Source organism: Chanos chanos, chromosome 4 (assembly GCF_902362185.1).
Source record: "Chanos chanos chromosome 4, fChaCha1.1, whole genome shotgun sequence".
In the NCBI taxonomy this organism is placed as follows: domain Eukaryota; kingdom Metazoa; phylum Chordata; class Actinopteri; order Gonorynchiformes; family Chanidae; genus Chanos; species Chanos chanos.
In genome coordinates, this window is record NC_044498.1 from 2,360,775 (window position 1) to 2,381,095 (window position 20,321).

Genomic DNA, 20,321 nt, shown 5'->3' on the forward strand with positions numbered 1-20,321 from the left:
GGTGTTTTCTGCATGTACTCAGCCCCTTTATGTTGACCTGCTGTGTTGATATTTCTGTGTAGGACCTGGTTTCAAAGATATGGTCTTTATCTAACGTCACAGGCTTTGGTAATTTCCCTGTTATGATATATGGTTTCCTGGTTTACAGCTGGGAATTGATTTGTCCTGGATTTTCTGTTCTCGGAAAAAATGTTTGCACGTGGATCCACAGTCTAATCCTTTTCAATAACGACATTTTCCTGTGTATCTTGTCATGTCCTGAAAATGCAATGATACTCATCACAGCACCATAAGTGTTGTTGTTTATGTTGACTGTTACCAGTGAGTCCATCCACCCCATTCTTGACAATTCCGGAATTTCCCACTTGGCTCCAGAAGAGCAGTCAAGGCTCCTGTGTTTTAAGAAGAGTTTGTATTAAGAGTTTGGTTATCTAAAAGCCCTATCGCATGTTTAGGGCTATATGCTTCATTAGAGGTTCCATACCTGCGATTATTCGGTAATGACATGCAGGTCAGTTGAATTTTCTTTTCTTTTGTATGGTTTGTGAATGAGCGGAAGAACGAACGTGAACGAGGCAGATTAGACTTGTGGCACGGTCTGAATTCCACTCCCACTGGAAACTACCCTCTGAGGTGACTTGATCTTACTAGAACTGTATTTGTAATCAACCTGTGACCAACTGCTACAGATGCTGTTGCGATAACTCATTGAACCTTATGTTTGCTTAGTATTAAGAAGGAGTGGGTTTTTTGTTTTTGCTTTGGTGTGCATTGGTCCTGAACGTAGGCAGACTTGGGCCATAAAAGGGGGTAATTAAGGTCAGAGCCAGAGGAAATGAGAGGGTGCGAGAGAGAGAAAGAGAAACAGGAGCCATGGGGAGAATCTGTGCAATGTCTCATTTCAGAATTAGTGAAACAATTACTAGCTCACATATTACAATGTAAAACATCACCCCTCCAATCGCGGCCCAACAGGGCACACGGCCAATGATGCAGTTTACTGAGAACCTCACAATTCAAACTCCTGATGTGAACAACTGTGGCTCCGCACTTTCTGAGAGAGAGCTGACAAAGAATTACGCTAATGGCAACATACCTCTGTATACTTTTATTGTCCATGTGCCAGGGATGTGTTAAAGCATAAAAAACTGGAGATGCTTACGGACAGGCGTTGAAAGAGCAGTATGTCTCACACAAAGAGGGAACACTGACTGACTCCACTTTTTACAACAGCTGGTTATCTGTATGTTTGTCACTAACAAAGGAGAGCATAGTCCTTACAAACAGTATCAACATCAAACATCACTTACCACTGCAGATTTACACAGGATATGTGAGATAATTAAGAAATTGGAATAGGGATGGTCTGTTACTATGGGAAATATTACTGTGTCCCACACAACGGTGAGCTTAAAGTTCGTAGCTTTAACGCGGTTAGAAAGGTGCTGACAGCGTCATAGATTTATGTTTTCTCTCCCGCAGTGAGAAACACATCAAAGTCCTGTGGTTCTTCAATATCACCTCCTGTCCTAGCAGTGGTGCTGTAGTCATGTTCTTGTGCTTTCCTGGAGCTCAGCCAATTACAGAAACGTTTACCTTGATTCGTATTTTAATATCTTAAATATTAGCCTCATAATCTATGTAAAATACAACATTAGATGCTGTAGTAAATTGTGGAACTGCATTTAGGTACATGCTTTGCTTACCATATAGTATTGAGCCTGCGGTACAGCCTGGTTAAGGCAACGCAATGCAGATCACAGTCCTGAGAGACTGTGAATGGTGGCTCCTCTTTCTGACTGGAAGTCACAGAGAAGATGGAGCTGTTTTCCCCTAGGTGGATGAGATGGCAGGAGTTGCTAGGCAACACGCCACAAGTCATGACCTGGTTCAGATTCCCACATCAAATGAAGTGTCTCAGAACCTGGAGAAAGTGCTGAATAAAGATACATGGCTTATCGACCAATAAGGTTTTCAGAATGAGGGTACATTATATTTACATTTACATTATGTTAAAACGCACAAATGATTGTAATAATTAGGTACGGTGAACGGGTGTGCGCTAATTATACACATTATCCAAAGCATATTATGCACTTTCCAGAAATGGAAAAAATAACATTCATAATTGTGAATGGCTGAAATGCACTTCACATAATAAATTCCTTTTTATTTATGGGACTTTATATGCAATTTATCACAAACCAACACTAATCCCACAAACACAGAGAAATGGCTTCTGTTTAATTAATTAACATATGTACAGTTCTGACAACCTCATATGTTTTTGCACATTGTAGAGTTTTCTGGAGGTTAAACCATTTGATTCAGAAAGCTGAGCCAATCTTTCTGTGTCCTAGAAATGTCAGACATTCTAATGTTTGTGTGAGAGTCACTGGGCTCTCTGCTACATCATCAAGGTCATCAAGTCTCTATTCCCTTTTTCTGTCTGGCTTCTTGGTTCGCCTTTAAATGATGTATGTACTTTTTGAGTGGGGCACAGCCCCTGTCGTGTGGAGAAGCTGACGGACAAAGGATTGAAGAGAGCGCTTAATAAGACTTTTAAAGAGGAGTGCCATATTACTATTATTTACTGTTTTTTCAGTCTCACAAAATCATATCAAATTTCTTTGATTAAAAACTTTAAGGAGAAAATGAACTTTTTTGAATACACATTTTGGTTGGTTACACCACCTTGACATTTTTGAGTTTTAAATATCAAAACTCCTCAAATGAATTATACATTAACAATATTAAGACACTTTATTGGAGACCTTAAAATAAAGCCCTCATTATGGAAGCACTGTGTAATCATTAAATCTATTAAAAATGTTTATTTAACACACACAAACACACACACACATTGACCCATTTCATGTTTATTCTGCCTTATTTCATAGCCTCAGACATTTTTGCTGTGATGTAGAAATTACTGAAAGTGATGATTTTCCTGTTTCCTGTTTCGGATAAGGGCGGTGTTAGTCTGGATAAAAATGAATCACAAACACCATTCCCTCTCTCACGTGCTGCTTCATGACATCTCCATCTACCACACAATGGGTCCCGTGTTAGGATTCATAGTGCAGAACCATGATCAAAATGAACCTCTCAGAATGAGGAGGGACAAACAGCGCTTTGTCTTGGAGCGTGAATGATAGAAACCAGCCCAGATATGTCCCAGCCTGAGCAGTCACTGCTCATACTGTCACACATGGTCACACATGTCTCTGCAACCACTTTTGTTACTGTTGACCAACAAAAGATATGGAGATAGCTGGTGTCATCAGCGTGTTGAGTGAGGAGTTCTAGTCATGTAGCAGAGGCTGGTATCAGATGTTCTGTCCATTTGTGAGAGAATGCTCTACCCTATGGGTCTACTGACGGATTAGTACTCCTGTCACTGACCCTGACTAAGGCACTGGCAAAAAGACCTGGACTTGGTCCCTGGGCAGCTGCCCACTGCTCCCAGCTCATAGTGTGTGTGTGTGTGTGCTCACTGGTGTTAGGATGAGTTAAATGCAGAGGCTGCATTTCACTGCTCAGTGTGTGTGTGACAAATTCCTCTTCATCTGTGAGAGTGACTTTCTAGTTATGGTAGATTGACTTTGTTGTTAAAGACATGTGACAAGTACTTGTCTAGTTCATGATGCCATCCTTAGAGGCACAATATCTGCGAACACAGCCTGAATTCCTTGGGTATTTTTTATGTTAATTAGGTGAGCGCATTATTATTTTATTATTTTGTATAAGACAGTAATAGTGCAATATAGGCCAGTTATCTCAGTCAGATCACTGAAACAATAAATCCAATTAATAAATCCAATAAATTTTGTAACACAACTACTATTTTTTGAACAGCTATCTAAACAAATACACATTTCAATGTTTAAAAATGAACAAAGTAATACAATGATAAATTTAAAAAAAAAAGTAAAACCATTAAGGACAGATGCATAATGTGTATAGTATCAAACATATTATATTTGTACTGTATACATGAATCTTTCAGGTATATGTTATTGTGTAGATTAATCTCTTAAGTGTGTGTGCGTGTACTGTCACGCTGGTGGTGTGGTGCAGGACCCAAGTGCAAAGACACGATGATTGAAGTGAAAAAAAAAAAACGGAGGACTTTACTGGAACCGAAGATCAAAATACATGTGCAGAACAGGAACAAAAACTGGTAACAAAAAGGTGCTGCATAACAGTGTGCTAAATACAAACAACGATAGACAAAGTACAAGGCAAACACTAGGACTTAAATAGAAGGAGAACTAAACAGGGCAAAACAGGATTGGGTAAAACTAACAAGGTTAATAATTAGACAAACAGGAACAGGTGAGGGGCGGAGACAGACACAGAACAAGAGCACAAAGACATACCAAACTAAAAGTCCAAAATGGAGGTGCAGGTTGTGACATGTACATATATATATATATATATATATATATATATATATATATATATATATATAGTAATTATATACAGTATTAAACTTTTAAGTGTGTTTGTAGCATTTTTCTATTTTATATCAAATCAATTCAAGGTCTCTTTGAAGTTCAGTCCGTGTTCAGAGGATATCTCTAGATTGTAAGATATTTGGGTGGTTTGGACAATTATAGATAGATAGATAGATAGATAGATAGATAGATAGATAGATAGATAGATAGATAGATAGATAGATAGATAGATAGAGAGACAGATAGATAGAGAGAAAGACAGAGAAAGAGAAACAGGAGCCATGGGGAGAATCTGTGCAATATCTCATTTCAGAATTAGTGAAACAATTACTCACTCACATATTACAATGCAAAACATCTCCCCTCCAATCGCGGCCCAACAGGGCACACAGCCAATGATGCAGTTTACTGAGAACCTCACAATTCAAACTCCTGATGTGAACGACTGTGGCTCCGCACTTTCTGAAAGAGAGTTGTCAAAGAATTAGGCTAATGGCAACATACCTATGTATGCTTTTATTGTCCATGTGCCAGGGATGTGTTAAAGCAGCGTTTCTCAAACCATGGGCAGGACCATATTTTGAGAGACATAGTTTAAGAAATGCTGCTTTAAGACATTCCTGGCACATGGACAATAAACTGCCAGGTCCCTGCCCCCTCAGATGAACTTCTTGCTTCAAAAATAGTAACATTTTATTCAAGATTCTAGAATATTAAGTGTTCCTGCCCACGAGAACCTGCTTAACATTCTGGAATGTTGAGTAAAATGATTTCACCTGGCAAGTGACAGAAGCACTTAGCATTATTTGACTGGCGCAGGGGCAGGGTTCTGTGGACAAGCAGTTTCCCTCCGCTGGTCCCCGGCCCATAGTTTGAGAAACGCTGACTTAAAGCATAAAAAACTGGAGGTGCTTGTGGACCGTCTGTCACTGGGGCCACTTTTGCCTGAGGAGGACATGAAGGTGTTGTAAGAGCAGTATGTCTCACACAAAGAGGGAGCACTGACTGGCTCCACTTTTTACGCCATCTGGTCGTCTGTATAGTCGATTACAAAGCGTTGTATAGTCCTTACAAACAGTATCAACATCAAACATCACTTACCACTGCAGATTTACACAGGATATGTGAGATAATTAAGAAACAGGGGCAGGGATGGTCTGTTACTATGGTAAATATTACTATGTAACTATGATAAATAGACAGATCAACAGATAGACTGATAGATAGACAGACAGACAGACAGACAGACAGATAGAGAGAGAGAGAGAAATCTTGTTACTGTGAGCTGTCTCTGGAAGAAGAATTATGCTTTATGTCATATTGGAGTAGATTACACTGGATTACATTACATAAAATTAGACTTTGATAAAGTGTTTTGCTTTTTGTGTTTGCCTGTTTTCTTTTCTTCCAGTAATTACCCAGTCTGCCTAGAGACCCATTTTCCGGAAGGTCATACAGTGTCTTTTTTAATACCTAAAAACATAAGTTTCAGAGACCACTGTAAAAATAACTTGGTTGTGTGCTATTCTGTCAGCATGTTGTTTCTACTCTACTGGACAGTGACTGCCAGGATATCTACAACTCTTGAGAATGAAGACACTCACACTGGTATTGTACAAGCAAAAAGTCCCTGTTTCATTCTAAAGGAAGCATTAATACAGTGAAAGGAAGCTGGTTTTAATGGCTGTTATTTCCTGTAAGTGATAAGATTCATGTGTAATATACTAGCAAGGCATGAAAAAGTCCTTACTGACTTTAGGTCAATCACATCGGGGTAATTCCCTTGTAAATTTCCACTTTGAGGGACTAATAAAGGATTATCGTATCTTATCTTCCACAACATAATTCATAGAAACTATTAGAAATCGGAATGTCTCCAAAAAATCATTATCTCACATTGTTCAGATTCTTCCTTTCAGGAAAAAATTACGGAAACTGAATCATGTTAATGCGGGTTAATGGGACAACATGTGTGTTTTGATTAGCACCAACATTACCAATGAAAGACTCAAGGCCGATTTATACTTCGGCGTCGAATCTACGCCATAGATACAGCATAGATTCTGCGCAGCCGCGTACCCTACGCCGTCGCCTACACCGTAGCCTGGCGCGCGCCTCCCGAGAAATCAGAGGCGAGTTATACGTCCGTCTCCGAAAGAGAGTTACTGCATTGCAGTAATATCAGTAAAAGTGTTGCTCAGCATGTACTAGCTCCATCTCCAACATGATCCGCTCAGTTTCAGTCGCCAATGAAGTACATGAAGAAACTCTTCACAGTGGCAGAGCGTTTTGGCGGTGTAATTGCAGCGCAACGCAGAAACACCAGCGTACAAGTATAAATGCTCACGACGGCGTAGGCTACGGCTATCAGCGTTCAGTCAACACACCCGAGTGGCAGAGAGCACCTGTTGTCTTGTAATATGCCTCCCCCTAGAGGTCATTCACAATAACACTCTTTTATTTAACACTTGACGCCATTGCACTTCCAAACATCACAAATTACTTGAGGTGTATTTCTTTTCTTTTTTTTTCCGGGGGGGGGGGATCAATTACTAGGTTGTGACTTTGGACCCTTTGCCCTTTGCCTTTTGAAACAATGTTTGTTTGAAGACAAGTCTGAGGATCCTACAGCTAATTCAGAATAAAGAGGAATTCAACCCAGGGCAAGAGTGTACACTCTTTGCTTTGCTACCTCCCCTGCATTACTGACAAAGTCACGCTACTTGGGTCAGACAGGAGTCTCAACTGCTGTTTTTTAGTTAAAGTTATCACTTCTCAAGAGTCATATCTGAGTTACTGTGACTTCCAAATATATGCTACAACACCATAATCCCAATGTCGGACGTGCCAGGTCACAGAGACAAAAACCCGGGAGTATTCTCAAAATTCCCACTGTATAGTGTTAAATGGAACATGAATACTGCTAAATGGAAAAAGGGAATGTTCTGTTTGATACAACACAGATTGTTATTGAAGCAACAACTGGATACAAGACCATTTAAGCAACAATCTGAGAAGTATGTTTTTTGTTTGTTTTTTTTTACTTTTGTTTGAGTAGCCCACACCCATTTTAGTCTTACTGATGTTGATATACTTTTCTCATTAGTGATTTAACCATTGCTTAACATGAGTAAGTAAAAAAAAAGTCCAAGGTGGTGCTCCCCACAGGGCGACGTCACGGCATTCTCTCAGTCCCTTTTTATCTAGTTTTGTATACTTTTCACTCAGCGCCTGAACACCTGGACAACCCCAACACCTACACCCACATGCTCTCTCTGGACTATAGTTCAACCTTTAACACTGTCCAGCCCACTAAGTTAGTAACGAAGCTGGCAGATCTGGGGCTGCCTACTCCCACCTGCAATTGGATCCTAGACTTTTTAATGGAAAGACCTCAGGTGGTTAGGGTGAGGAATAGGGTGTCAGCAGCGCTGAATATTGGCACTGAACTCCCCAGGACTGCTGCCTCAGCCCTAGTCTCTTCTCCCTCTACACTCACGACTGCCTGTCCTCCCATAATCTCAGCTACACTCACGACTGACTGTCCTCCCATAATCTCAGCTACACTCATCACTGCCTGTCCTCCCATAATCTCAGCTACACTCACGACTGTCTGTCCTCCCATAATCTCAGCTACACTCATCACTGCCTGTCCTCCCATAATCTCAACTACACTCATCACTGCCTGTCCTCCCATAATCTCAGCTACACTCATCACTGCCTGTCCTCCCATAATCTCAGCTACACTCACGACTGACTGTCCTCCCATAATCTCAGCTACACTCATCACTGCCTGTCCTCCCATAATCTCAGCTACACTCACGACTGCCTGTCCTCCCATAATCTCAGCTACACTCATCACTGCCTGTCCTCCCATAATCTCAACTACACTCACGACTGACTGTCCTCCCATAATCTCAGCTACACTCATCACTGCCTGTCCTCCCATAATCTCAGCTACACTCAAGACTGCCTGTCCTCCCATAATCTCAGCTACACTCATCACTGCCTGTCCTCCCATAATCTCAGCTACACTCATCACTGCCTGTCCTCCCATAATCTCAGCTACACTCACAACTGACTGTCCACCCATAAACTCAGCTACACTCACGACTGACTGTCCTCCCATAATCTCAGCTACACTCACAACTGACTGTCCTCCCATAAACTCAGCTACACTCATGACTGCCTGTCCTCCCATAATCTCAGCTACACTCACGACTGACTGTCCTCCCATAATCTCAGCTACATTCACGACTGACTGTCCACCCATAATCTCAGCTACACTCATCACTGCCTGACCTCCCATAATCTCAGCTACACTCACGACTGACTGTCCACCCATAAACTCAGCTACACTCATGACTGACTGTCCTCCCATAAACTCAGCTACACTCATGACTGCCTGTCCACCCATAATCTCAGCTACACTCATGACTGTCTGTCCACCCATAAACTCAGCTACATTTTCAAAATTGCAGATGACATGACCATGCTAAGACCTAGCAAGGGAAACAATATGTTGCACTACATGCAGCTGGTGGATGAGACGCACGTCTATGAGGAGGAAAACAATCTTGTCCTCAACACTGACAAGACCAAGGAGCTAATCCTGGATTTCAGGAAGGAACCCCCCCCCCCCCCCCCCCCCCCCCCCAAAACCGCTGTGGATTAAAGGCACTGAGGTGGAACGTGTCGACAGCTTCAGGTTTCTGGGCCTGCATATCACCAACAACCTGAAGCTGGTCAGAAAACTCTTTTGTCACTGTCAAGAAGGCACAGCAGCGACTCTACTTCATCAGGTCACTGAAGAAAGCCAGCCTGAGTCCTCAGCCTCTTCCCCAGGCCTACAGAGGTCTTGTGGAGAGCGTCCTCACCAGAAGTATCACTGTGTGGTATGGAAAAGGAAGGCCCTCCAGAGGACAATTAAAACCGCAGAGAGGATCATAGGAACACAGCTCCCCTCCATGGACACTCTGTTCACACACCACTGCAGGAATAAACTGCGGGCCATTCTCAGAGACCCACATCAACCTGGACACTCCCTGTTTAGGTGGAGAAGCTCCACGCACCAGCCGAGATACCACCAACCGGAGAGCATCAGAACAAACAGGAAGTTCTTCCTCAACAGTTTCTTCCCGGTGGCTGTAAGACTACTTGTGAAAGATATTTAGGCTGGAGTGAAATACCCTGCCCCCAGTCAAAACTCCTCTGACACTGTGATATAGACTGACAGCGACCCCCCTCCTCCCAACACACACACACACACACCCTCAACCCCCCTCCTCACACACTCTCACACACACTAGTAGAGTCTATTGTACTGCCTTTTAATATAATTAAGTATAGTTAAGTATAACAGAGTATAGTTTAGTATAACCATTATACTGCTTTTTTATTAAGTGAATCTTTTTAATGTTTATTATTGATGTGTATCTTTTTATTATGTGTACTTTTTCATTATGTCTTTTAATGTATTTTTATTACTTGACTGAGAGATTCGCACAAGAATTCCAACGCCCTTGTACACCTTGTACACCTGTACCTGGGCAAATGGCATATAAAGTCTTGAATCTTGAATCTGGAGTCACAGCAAATATCTGGGAATTTCTGAGCCTTACTGTCTCTCTCCCGTGTGTTGAAACATTGCTTCGGTGTAAGTGGTGAAGTTCACCTACATAGAGTAGATACTCTGTGGAGACATCAGCTTTGAAATGTTTTTAAGAAGTTAGTTAAGTAAGTGGAGCAGCACATGCTGCACTGAGCTCCTCAGTGTATCTTTAACCTCTTTTGGATATTTGACACCTGGTCTGAGCACAGTAGTGTCACATCTACCTGGTGTCAAATGTCCATGAGGCTCAAGTGACAGGAGTGGTCTTTGTAAATGTGCTTGGCCCACAGAGAGGCAGGAGGTACCTCCAGATTCTCTGCAGTATAATGTAACACTAGCAGGACACAGTTATTCAGCAGCAGTCCACAAGATTACAACTATTACCACTGAGATAAGGCCTTCCAGAAACAAGCATGACGCCAACTCTTAGTTCCAAAGAAGGTTCTAACGACCTTCACAAACATTGTGTGCTTTTTGCATATGATCAGAACAGGGAAACATAAACAGGGGAATATAAAGTGCTTGGTCTTTGCCCTGGTCAGCCATCAGGTCCAACAGCCTGCCTAATTCCACAGGTAATCCTGGGAGACTGCCGCGTCTGTTTGTGCGAACATTCCTCCCCCCCCCCCCCATTGGCCGCACTGTTCTGTGCTCTCTGACAGAACTGCTATTGTTCTACAGCAGGATGAAAAGACATCGAGAGCTTTCCGTTTCTGTGCCATCCTCTGTCCTGGTTATCCTGGTATTTATATCACAACAAAAAGAGAAATGTGCTCTGAAAGGCGAAACGATCCAATAAAAACCTAACGGATCCCTATTGAAACCGTTCACAGTTCTAAGTCACCACTATGACACGAGTTACCCTCTATCTCTCTTTACTCAGGAAAAAGCAAGAGTTAAGCGTCAAATATGAGCTTTAATTTGGAAAAAAAGATGTTACATGGTTATAAGAATGAGACTTGTTCTGTCTTTCTTTCGTCAGATTTGTCTTGATCATATGAGAGTTCGTCAAACACAGGCACTATTCACTTCGGATCATGCGACTGCAAAGAGAAAAATAACCCCCTTAACCTCACAGGAATTCGGAGCTAGCGCTATTGCACCATTTTTTAAAAATATTATCATTATTTCCTACAAAAAGCGCTTTTGCCATAGTTTTGCAAAAAATCCCAATTTCGATTAGTTAATTTTAAAGATCATTGTCTTCAAGAAAATTAATTAATTTAACCTGCGACTGGAAAGCACACACAAAAGGATTAGATAGATAGATAGATAGATAGATAGATAGATAGATAGATAGATAGATAGATAGAAAAAAAATAACGGTATTTTATCGCCAAGGAAACTTCTAAAAAAATCTACGGGCCGCTGACTATGATTGACAATGAAATGAGCAAATTAAATGTGGGCTCAAAAGAGAAGAACAAATCTTCACAATGGTCCCTGACAAGGGGGCGGGGATAATGTAGGGGCAACTTAACATTCGGAGTCACACGTTAGCACAAGAGCTGGTTGTGGCATAGCACACATCAGTTGGGAACATTCTAGAGGTAAGCCATGTGCCTCGTGAAAGTTATCGTATAGCTCACCATGACCATTGAAGGGCGACAAAATCATTTAAGTGATACGTTGTTAACACAGGACGTCGTTGGGTATTGAATTATGTTGTTTCTTTTCGAGGAACGGTGAAATTCCTAACTAAGTAATCGGTTGCCTAGTCGTAACATATGTCAGCTAAGCTTTCAGTTGACTAGCAGTAGAATGCTAGCAGTAGCATACTAGTAGCATTGACTGTCACGCAGGCGGTGGTATTGTGTTTCCAGTTAATGCTGATTTGATTGTCTCTTGTGGTTTGTTCCAGATTCCCCTGTTTCTGAGGGCGTCTCGAGTTTTCTATTCGACTTTTTCTCTCCACCGCAAGGTTTGACTCTTTGACGCTTTAGGCACCGCAGTGCCAATCTGTAGCTATCTACTGCTGCAACTCATAATCGCTCATACAAATAGCTACTTCATTACGTCGCAGGGCGACCAGCGGTGTGTTTATGTCTTTGTTTTACGAAAACGGTGAGTACCTGGACGACAGGAGCCACGGATGGGAAAGGTATTTCAATCTTTCGTATTCCCTCTTTTCTTGTTAATATGTGTTATTATATAAAAGTGATTTAGGCCTGTCCGTGTTCCACCTACTCAGCTCAATGTGCACTCGTGATGCGAGGATAAAATGGCGTCTTCCTTTCAGCTCGCACTGTGCTGAAATATATGACGCACTCTGCAGCATGCGTTGCTGAATCAGGCCCTGTAATGTGCATACTCCATTCATTGCTTAATTCTTACGGGTGATGCTTATAGCTAAAGTAACTTTTAATTAAATTTAATCAAGTGTTAAAAAAATTGAAGCATTACGTTGTTTTATAGTAGTTCTAAACGATCGCTTTCCTCTTGTGTTTACTGAATTTGTTCCTTGTAGTATGTCTGCTGGTCAGATTTAGTTACACTTAATATTATACAATTCTGAACCCTGAAGTACATTTGGACTGCGACCGTTTCCAAGATTTTACACAGTAAACGTGACTTTGACGTCCATTAAACTAATCAATAAGGGACTAGTTACCTCGGCCAAATATCATGGTACAGCTGTAATTGTTGGCAGTTGTTTCCTTCAGATAAGTGTGTACACACAGTTCTCTTCGGTGGGTGGGAGTCTAGTTGGCCGTTATTACTGCATCTGCTGAGTTTGATAGCCCATAGCACACGGAAGGCCACGAGGCAGGCTTGTCAAACCCTTTTTTCGTTCAACTAAATCCTCTCTCTCTCTTTTTTTTTTTTTTTTTTTCTTTCTCGGTTTTGACAGAGCTGTTGCGCAGCTGTTGGAACCTGTGTGGAGGGAACTTAGTCTACAAGCAAGTAGCTTTGCGCCTGAGTGGCGACGCCTTTTTCATGTCAGTGACAGGGGCCACTTGCATTCGTTTATGTCATCCTCTCTTCTCCAGACAGAAGATACCAAAAATCGCCAATCCAGGATTTTTTCATCGTGCTGATAAAGCCAACGGCAAGCCAAAATGTCTGTCAACGTCAACCGCAGCGTGTCAGACCAGTTCTATCGCTACAAGATGCCCCGTCTGATTGCTAAGGTGGGAAGCCGCCAGGTGGCCTGACGCTCGTGTGTTCCAGCTGGTTCTGTTTCTTGCCTGCTGAAAGTCTAACAGGGAACAGAGAACACACTGAATTAAACTGAGATTTGGATGAGGAGATGTAATTCCTTCTTGAGAGGAGTGTTGGGAGTTTTTGATCTTGTGGGTAAGGTTTGGCCTTTGTGTTTAAAATCTTTTTTTTTTTTTCCTGTGCAGGTGGAAGGCAAGGGGAACGGCATTAAGACTGTCATCGTTAACATGGTAGATGTGGCCAAAGCACTCAATAGGCCTCCAACCTGTGAGTATCGCCCCCTGTAGGCAGTCCACTAAATCACTCTTTTATAGCCCATCGCTGCTCTCAGCCCTTACAGAGAGTGAAATTACTCTGATGTGTCTCCTCAGATCCCACCAAGTATTTTGGTTGTGAGTTGGGTGCCCAGACCCAGTTTGATGTCAAGAACGACCGCTACATTGTCAATGGGTCGCACGAGGCCAACAAGTTGCAAGACATGCTGGACGGATTCATTCGGAAGTTTGTGCTTTGTTCCGAGTGCGAGAATCCCGAAACTGACCTGGTAAATGGCTTTTAACCCTCTTTCATTATACACTGTATTGTTATTGTGGTCTTTCTGTTGTGCCTGTTGGATTTCTGTCTGTTTGCAGAAAAAGGGGGTTTCTACAGTCACAGATCACAGACTTCTGTGCCTTAACTGTTTCCTTACTCTGGTTTTTGGTCACAGACTTTCCATTTAGACCAGTTCTGTATGTCATCTGAGCCCAGGAGCCCTGGAGTGGGTGGACTGGATGACACCAGTACCCCTCTCTGTTCAGTGTTTTGCTGAGTGTGCAGGGTAGCCCTGGTCGGGTCACCAGCCGCAGTACCACAAAGTGATTTCCACGAGCAGCATATAAGTGGTTGTGTCCAGAATTGAGGGAGAAATTAGTGTCTAATTTTCTCACTGGCCCAGCAAGTGCTCTTGTCCTGGTGGTTGCCATGGCAGATTTCTCAGAAATAACTTTGAAGCCCGATTGGACGTTACATGAGTGGTTCTATTAAAGTAGAGTTAATTGGTCCGAGCACTGAGATGGTTCTTAGAATTGAGTCATTGGCTCTGGCCGGGTTGGGGTTGTGTGTGTGTGTGTGTGTGTATGTATGTATAATGGTCTGTTTGTGAGAGAAAGTTCTGTTGCTATCTGTGTTGGCTTCTCTGCATTGACACTGTTCCTGAAGAATACTGCATGATTTAGTATCCCAACCCCCCCCGCCACGCTCTGCTCCTCTGTGGGAGCTCTAGTCGTGCTGCAGTGAGGATGTCTCCTGCATTAGGGCCTGTGTGGTTTCTGTTTTTTATTTTTTTTTAATCTTGGCTGTTAGCTCACGTAACTGAGCTGTGTCTCTGCTCAGTTTTCTCTCTGTAAACGACATCCTTCAGCGCGTCTTAAAGATGCCACTGTGTACACTGTGTATTTGATGCTTCGCGTTCTCTGAATAGTTTAAAAATGTGAACAGTTTTAATCGTTGTCAGTATTACTTTGAACATGATTTTTATAGTAAACCCATCTAGTAACTCTTAAAGGCTTTCTACTAATTGTCATCCTTTTTATTTTATTTTTTTTTCTTTGTGTAACAAAAACTTTGTCCTCAGCTATAATGTAATTTCATGTTTAGGGTGACAGCAGTATCTGATTTGGGAATGGTCTGATGCGTGGGTTTTTTCAGATGGAATGTGCATAATGAAATGTCTGTCTATACTGATGTGAATCGTGTCTCTGTCTGCTCTCCCTGATTTCACAGCACATTAACTCAAAGAAACAGACCATTGGAAGCTCCTGCAAGGCCTGTGGATACCGAGGCATGCTGGACACTCGACACAAGCTCTGCACCTTCATTCTCAAAAACCCACCTGGTGAGTCTGCACCTTCATTCTCAAAAACCCACCTGGTGAGTTTGCAACCTCAAGCCCAAAAACCTACCTCTTGAGCCCTCGCACACAGGTCTTCACACGGGACTGTCAGTAAAACACCAGAGTGTGAGAGAAAGAAAGTGGATTATAATGACTAAAGCCTGGATTCAGATGATCCGTGTGGAAACAGTGCCCTTTGCTTAATGATGTAAATCAGTTCCGGATCCCAAAATTACTCTCATCATTCAAATTGGGTCTTTAGTTGAATGGCTTGGATGAATAACTCAGAATTGCAGAATACTGATTCATTTTCATCAGTTGTATAATTTGCCTTGTTCAGTGTCCAAGTGATCAGAACAGACAGACACATGAAATGAAACCAAACACTGACACACAGTATGAAACACAAACGATCCAGACATGCTGAACGTGGAATGCTTGGATAGACTCGGAAAACCGGAATCTAAAGGAAAGTCTGCAGGAAGTGAGTGAGCAGCAAGCTGCAGAAAATGGAAGTTTGCTGCCGGATCTAAACCCCATTAATAATGCTCACTGCTGCTTAGTTACCAGCCTGTTGCTAAGGGAGAACTGTGGCTCAATTGTTTTTATTTAAGAGGGAATTAGGGAGGTTAATGTTGGTTCTGATCGGGTTAGCCTGAGAAACTTGCGGCCCGCTGAGATTTCTCCGGCACGGGAAAGAGGGAGAGAACGTCGGAAGTCTGGACGTTGGTGAATAACGTTGGGTTTTGTCCCGTTCTTCCCCATGCGCAGAGAGCGAAAGCGGCTCCGTGAAGAAGGACAAGGAGAAGAAGAACCGTAAGAAAGACAAGGAAAACGGTTCTGGAGGAGGAGAGGCTGGGAACCATAACGACATCGATGCTCCTGATGCCGTGGTGAGTCCAGTCGCCTCTGATCCAAACCCAGCGATGGGTTTTTTTTTTTAGGTCCGGTCTGGAAGGGGTTAAGCCTTCCCCTTGTCTTTTAGCTGATAGCTCTGAGGGCCTCGCTGCTCTGTTGCAGGACGGTGATGACGATGATGAAGACTGGGCAGAGGAGACGACTGAGGAGGCCCAGCGACGCAGGATGGAGGAGATCAGTGAGCATGCCAAGAACCTCACCCTCAGCGAAGACCTGGAGAAGACACTAGAGGAGAGAGTCAACTTGTTCTACAACTTCGTGAAGGTTGGCACCACAGCCTCCACACTGGGCAGTCTGTCAAGATCTTTTCAAGACTAATGGGACATGTCTTATATCTAATCTCAGACTGTCAGTTTGCAGGGCTGTGAAAGGCCACATGACACTTATAGATCATTACTAAAAGCCTTAGCGTTGATGTGTCTGCACGTAGCGTCTCAGTGTTCTGGGTTTTATGACCTTTTATGAGGTTTTGAGGTGGGTCTCGTATACAGTGATCCCACCCTACATGCCGGTCACACACCTCAGTGTGCACTGTCTCAGTCTCAGGCCTCATTCTGTCATTCTGAAGCTGCTGATATGGACGTGGAGTAACATTTGACGAGAAGCTGTTTGTTTGTTTGTTTCTGCAGGCCACTCTCAAGTGGTCTGATAAAAACTGCCACTGTGCTATCACCAGTCCCCGAACTGTCAGCTGCTCTGCTTTAGACTGTGAGAAATGACGTCTGGGTCAACTCGGTTACGGTCTGTAAGCATCTCTCTCTCTCTCTCTCTCTCTGTCTCTGCAGCAAAAGAAAGAGGGGGGAGCGATAGACTCTGCCGATAAGGAGATCCTGGCTGAAGCTGAGAGACTGGACGTCAAAGCCATGGGCCCCCTGATTCTCAGCGAGCTTCTGTTCGACGAGAACATCCGTGAGCAGATCAAAAAATACAAACGCCACTTCCTCCGAGTGAGTTCATCTCCTACACACACACACACACACACACACACACACTCACACTCTCTCTCTCTCTCTCTCTCTCTCTCTCTCTCTCTCTCTCTCTCTCTCTCTCTCTCTCTCTCTCTCTCTCTCTCTCTCTCTCTCTCTCTCTCTCTCTCTCCACCTCATCCTCTGAATGCTGAATCCTCCAGTGCCGTTTTCCTTCCATTTCTCTGCCTAACCTTTAACACATGGAGCATTCTGATGGCTTCTCCTCCTGGAGGTGTTGGTGTTTCTGAGAGAAGAGGAAAAGAAAGTGATGGGAATGTTCTGCTGTTTGGATTTTTTGTATCCCTCTGAGTGACCCACAAAAACTGTAAACGAGATGTTTTAAGTCAGCAAAAGTTTTTTTCCCCCGAATTTACGGTTATCAGTGGAAATCGGAGGTTTATATGTAGGGCACCAGCAAAAAAATTGGCCCTGTAGCAGACTAAAAGTGCTATCTCCCCCACCCCCTCCCCCGCCCCCTGTTTTAATCCATTTAAGAGGCACTGTGAGTGGGGGAGCTGTGTGTGTGTGATAAGGGGAGGACATGCCAGCCCCGGGCTAACCTTACCCCCCCCTCTCCCCAGTTCTGCCACAACAACAAGAAGGCGCAGAAGTACCTGCTGGGCGGCTTTGAGTGTTTGGTCAAACTGCACCAGAGCCAGCTCCTGCCCCGCGTGCCCGTCATCCTCAAAGACCTGTACGACGCCGACCTGCTGGAGGAGGACGTCATCCTGGCCTGGGCCGAAAAGGTAAACGCCCACTCCCCAAAAGCATGGAGGGCATTATTCCTCACGTCAGAATACTACCGTTAATCCTAATAATACATTACTAGTCAGTCAGAACTGTAGTGCCCACACACACACACAGAGAGCCTCATGAATGTCCTTTCGCTGGTGTGTCTCTACTCTGCAAACTGCTGCAACACAGTCTGTGTGAGACAACCGGGTCAAATGCTGTCCCGATCTTGTGTGAAGTATGTGTCTGTACAAAACAGAATGAATTCATATTCACGGTAATTATTAACGCTTCCTTGATGCCTTTGCGTTTTGTAAGACTGTATCATGCTGCAGCGTTTTGGATGTGAATATTTTGCCTGGTGAAAACGCTGCCTGGCTACTGACTTTGGCAAACAACTAAAGTCCCAGTGGCCCATGAGCCGGGGCGCGTTCCCTTTAAGCCCTGATGGGGACCATTGACAACACTGTATATATAACAGTGTATAACACTTCCCCTCTGTGTGTTCTGACCTCTGTTAGGGTGCATTTGTATTTTCATGGCCTGAATGCCTGGGCTGAAGTAAAGCCTAAACCCATGTGTTACAGGTCTCTAAGAAGTATGTTTCCAAAGAGCTGGCCAAGGAGATCCACGCCAAGGCAGAGCCTTTTGTCAAATGGCTTAAAGAGGCAGAGGAGGAGAGCGAAGGCAGTGAGGAAGAGGAGGAAGAGGAAGAAGACAATGTGGAGGTAATTAAATGTGCTTTCCCGTGTATGTGTGTGTGTTCCTTTACAGAATATAGACAGTGAGGAGCTGAAATGCGGAGTTTTGTAGGATGGATTCGGACGGTCTGAGACTTTGTCAGTGGTTTTATTAAGTGTGCTGTGGTTGTTAAAGAAACGGCAGTGAGCCAGTTCATGACCTGTACTGTTCTCACACTGAGCAGCGTAGGCATATGCCCTGTCGGCTCCCGTCGACCTTTCCCTCTGTTTAAATATTTAGACTAAAGGTTTTCCCGGTGCACGCTGCTCTGTCATGCGTCATTCGGGCTTTTAGTGTTTGCGTTCTTGTGTTTTAGCAGGAGACCCAGCTTCCCTAGAAATGTTGAAAATCTCATGGCATCTAAATTGACCACAAGGGCCGCTGTGTGTGTTTGGTTACACCAACAAACAAACAAAATGATTGTTCTTTTCTCCAGGTGGTGTACTCTTCTTCTGCCCGGGAGCTGAAGGTGGAGACAGTAAAAGCTGAGAAGTCTGATAAAGAGGAGGATGATATTGACATCGATGCCATCTAAACACACACACACACACACACACACGTACACACACACACACACACACACACACACACACACACACACACACACGTACACACACACACACACACACGTACACACACACAGACATGCACTCAATCCAAAAAGTTGCCTCTTTCCACTTAACAAGATTGGTGGCGGTCAGATGCATGCCTTTAAAATCATTTCTGCTCTTCTCTTCAGCTGCAGTTCTCTCTCTCTCTCTTACACGCAGGCGCACACACACGCACACACACACACACACACACACACATATAGAGCAATGCTTTGCTAATGGCTTCTTCATTTAGCCTCTTCTCTAGGTCTCCTGGTGAAATGACCGGTGTTGCCGTTCTGTTTGTATGCATGAACAATTCCTTTAGATTTTAGAGCAGAAAATGCACATGATGATTTGTTTTCCCTCCTTGTGTTTTTTTGCCATTATTAAAGAATGTTTGCCAGTGAACGGCCTCGTCTCCACTGGATTTTCTTTATGACGTAGTGTAACTGCAGTATGTGGTTGTCAAGGTAATAAAATTGACTGTGATGTAGCTGGTTAACAGCCTGTAAGGCGGGGAAGACTAGATCAAGACTAGACCACTGCGATGAGTTCTTCTGATGAACAGAAACTGCAGCAGGCTGTGTGACTAGAGTCCGTAGGCAAATGGCTTTACCCTGCTTTGCCTCAGTGTGTCATGAACTGCTTCCCTTTTTCAAAGTCATTTCAGCAAACCTGTGTTAAAGACCCTTTTCCCCGAACGGCACCAGCGTGTGCAATAGCGCACAAGCGTCACTGATTGTTTGACTTCATTGATTCTCTCAGGACTTCAGTGATTAGAGGCCCGTGGAAACGAGGCAGAGGTCAACAGTGCGGCTGCCGTCTGCGTCGGCTCTGTTTGTGTGAATACTGAGCCGGCAGGACCCGGTTTGCTTGGACTCCCTGTGGCATTTATACACTGTTTAGGGTGAACACGGTGTCTGTGCTGTTCAGCAAAGTTTCCAGCTCCAGTTTAGGCCTGAATTACATTTCACCTCCATCAAACCTGCGCGTTCACTGTGACCCCTCCGCTCTGTTACGCGCCAGTTTAGACTGAAGTGGTGATAAAAGGTGTGGACAAGCACTGCACACGAAACACTGACCTGTTACATTTCTACGACTCATAGAATTTTCTTCTTGGTTTGGGAGCTGAGAATGTGTAGCGCATACACAAACAGGAGTAATGGTTCCAGGTGTTTCCGTTAATGTGGTCTACACCCATACCAGTGCCTTTAATACTTGACAGGTATTTTCACAGCATCCAGGGCTTTTAAAGCATACAGT

General features: G+C 43.5%; 1 protein-coding gene across 4 annotated transcripts; it reads left to right on the forward strand.

Moving 5' to 3' along the window:
• The first annotated feature begins 11,574 nt into the window (after window positions 1–11,574).
• On the forward strand, window positions 11,575–19,466 carry eif5 (eukaryotic translation initiation factor 5). Of its 4 annotated transcripts, none has more exons than XM_030770459.1 (13): window positions 11,575–11,621; window positions 11,933–12,172; window positions 12,923–12,971; window positions 13,062–13,202; window positions 13,419–13,500; window positions 13,605–13,777; window positions 14,998–15,109; window positions 15,878–15,999; window positions 16,127–16,288; window positions 16,810–16,971; window positions 17,574–17,738; window positions 18,312–18,452; window positions 18,902–19,466. In XM_030770459.1, the coding sequence occupies exons 4-13, from the start codon at window positions 13,131–13,133 to the stop codon at window positions 18,998–19,000; spliced, it is 1,290 nt and encodes a 429-aa protein (XP_030626319.1). In that variant the 5' UTR covers window positions 11,575–11,621; window positions 11,933–12,172; window positions 12,923–12,971; window positions 13,062–13,130; the 3' UTR covers window positions 19,001–19,466. The 4 variants fall into 4 exon arrangements, with proteins under 4 accessions (XP_030626319.1, XP_030626318.1, XP_030626316.1 ...); XM_030770458.1 differs by having other exon boundaries at window positions 11,933–11,992; window positions 12,095–12,172; window positions 12,923–13,202; XM_030770456.1 differs by having other exon boundaries at window positions 12,923–13,202.
• The last annotated feature ends 855 nt before the right edge of the window (window positions 19,467–20,321 follow it).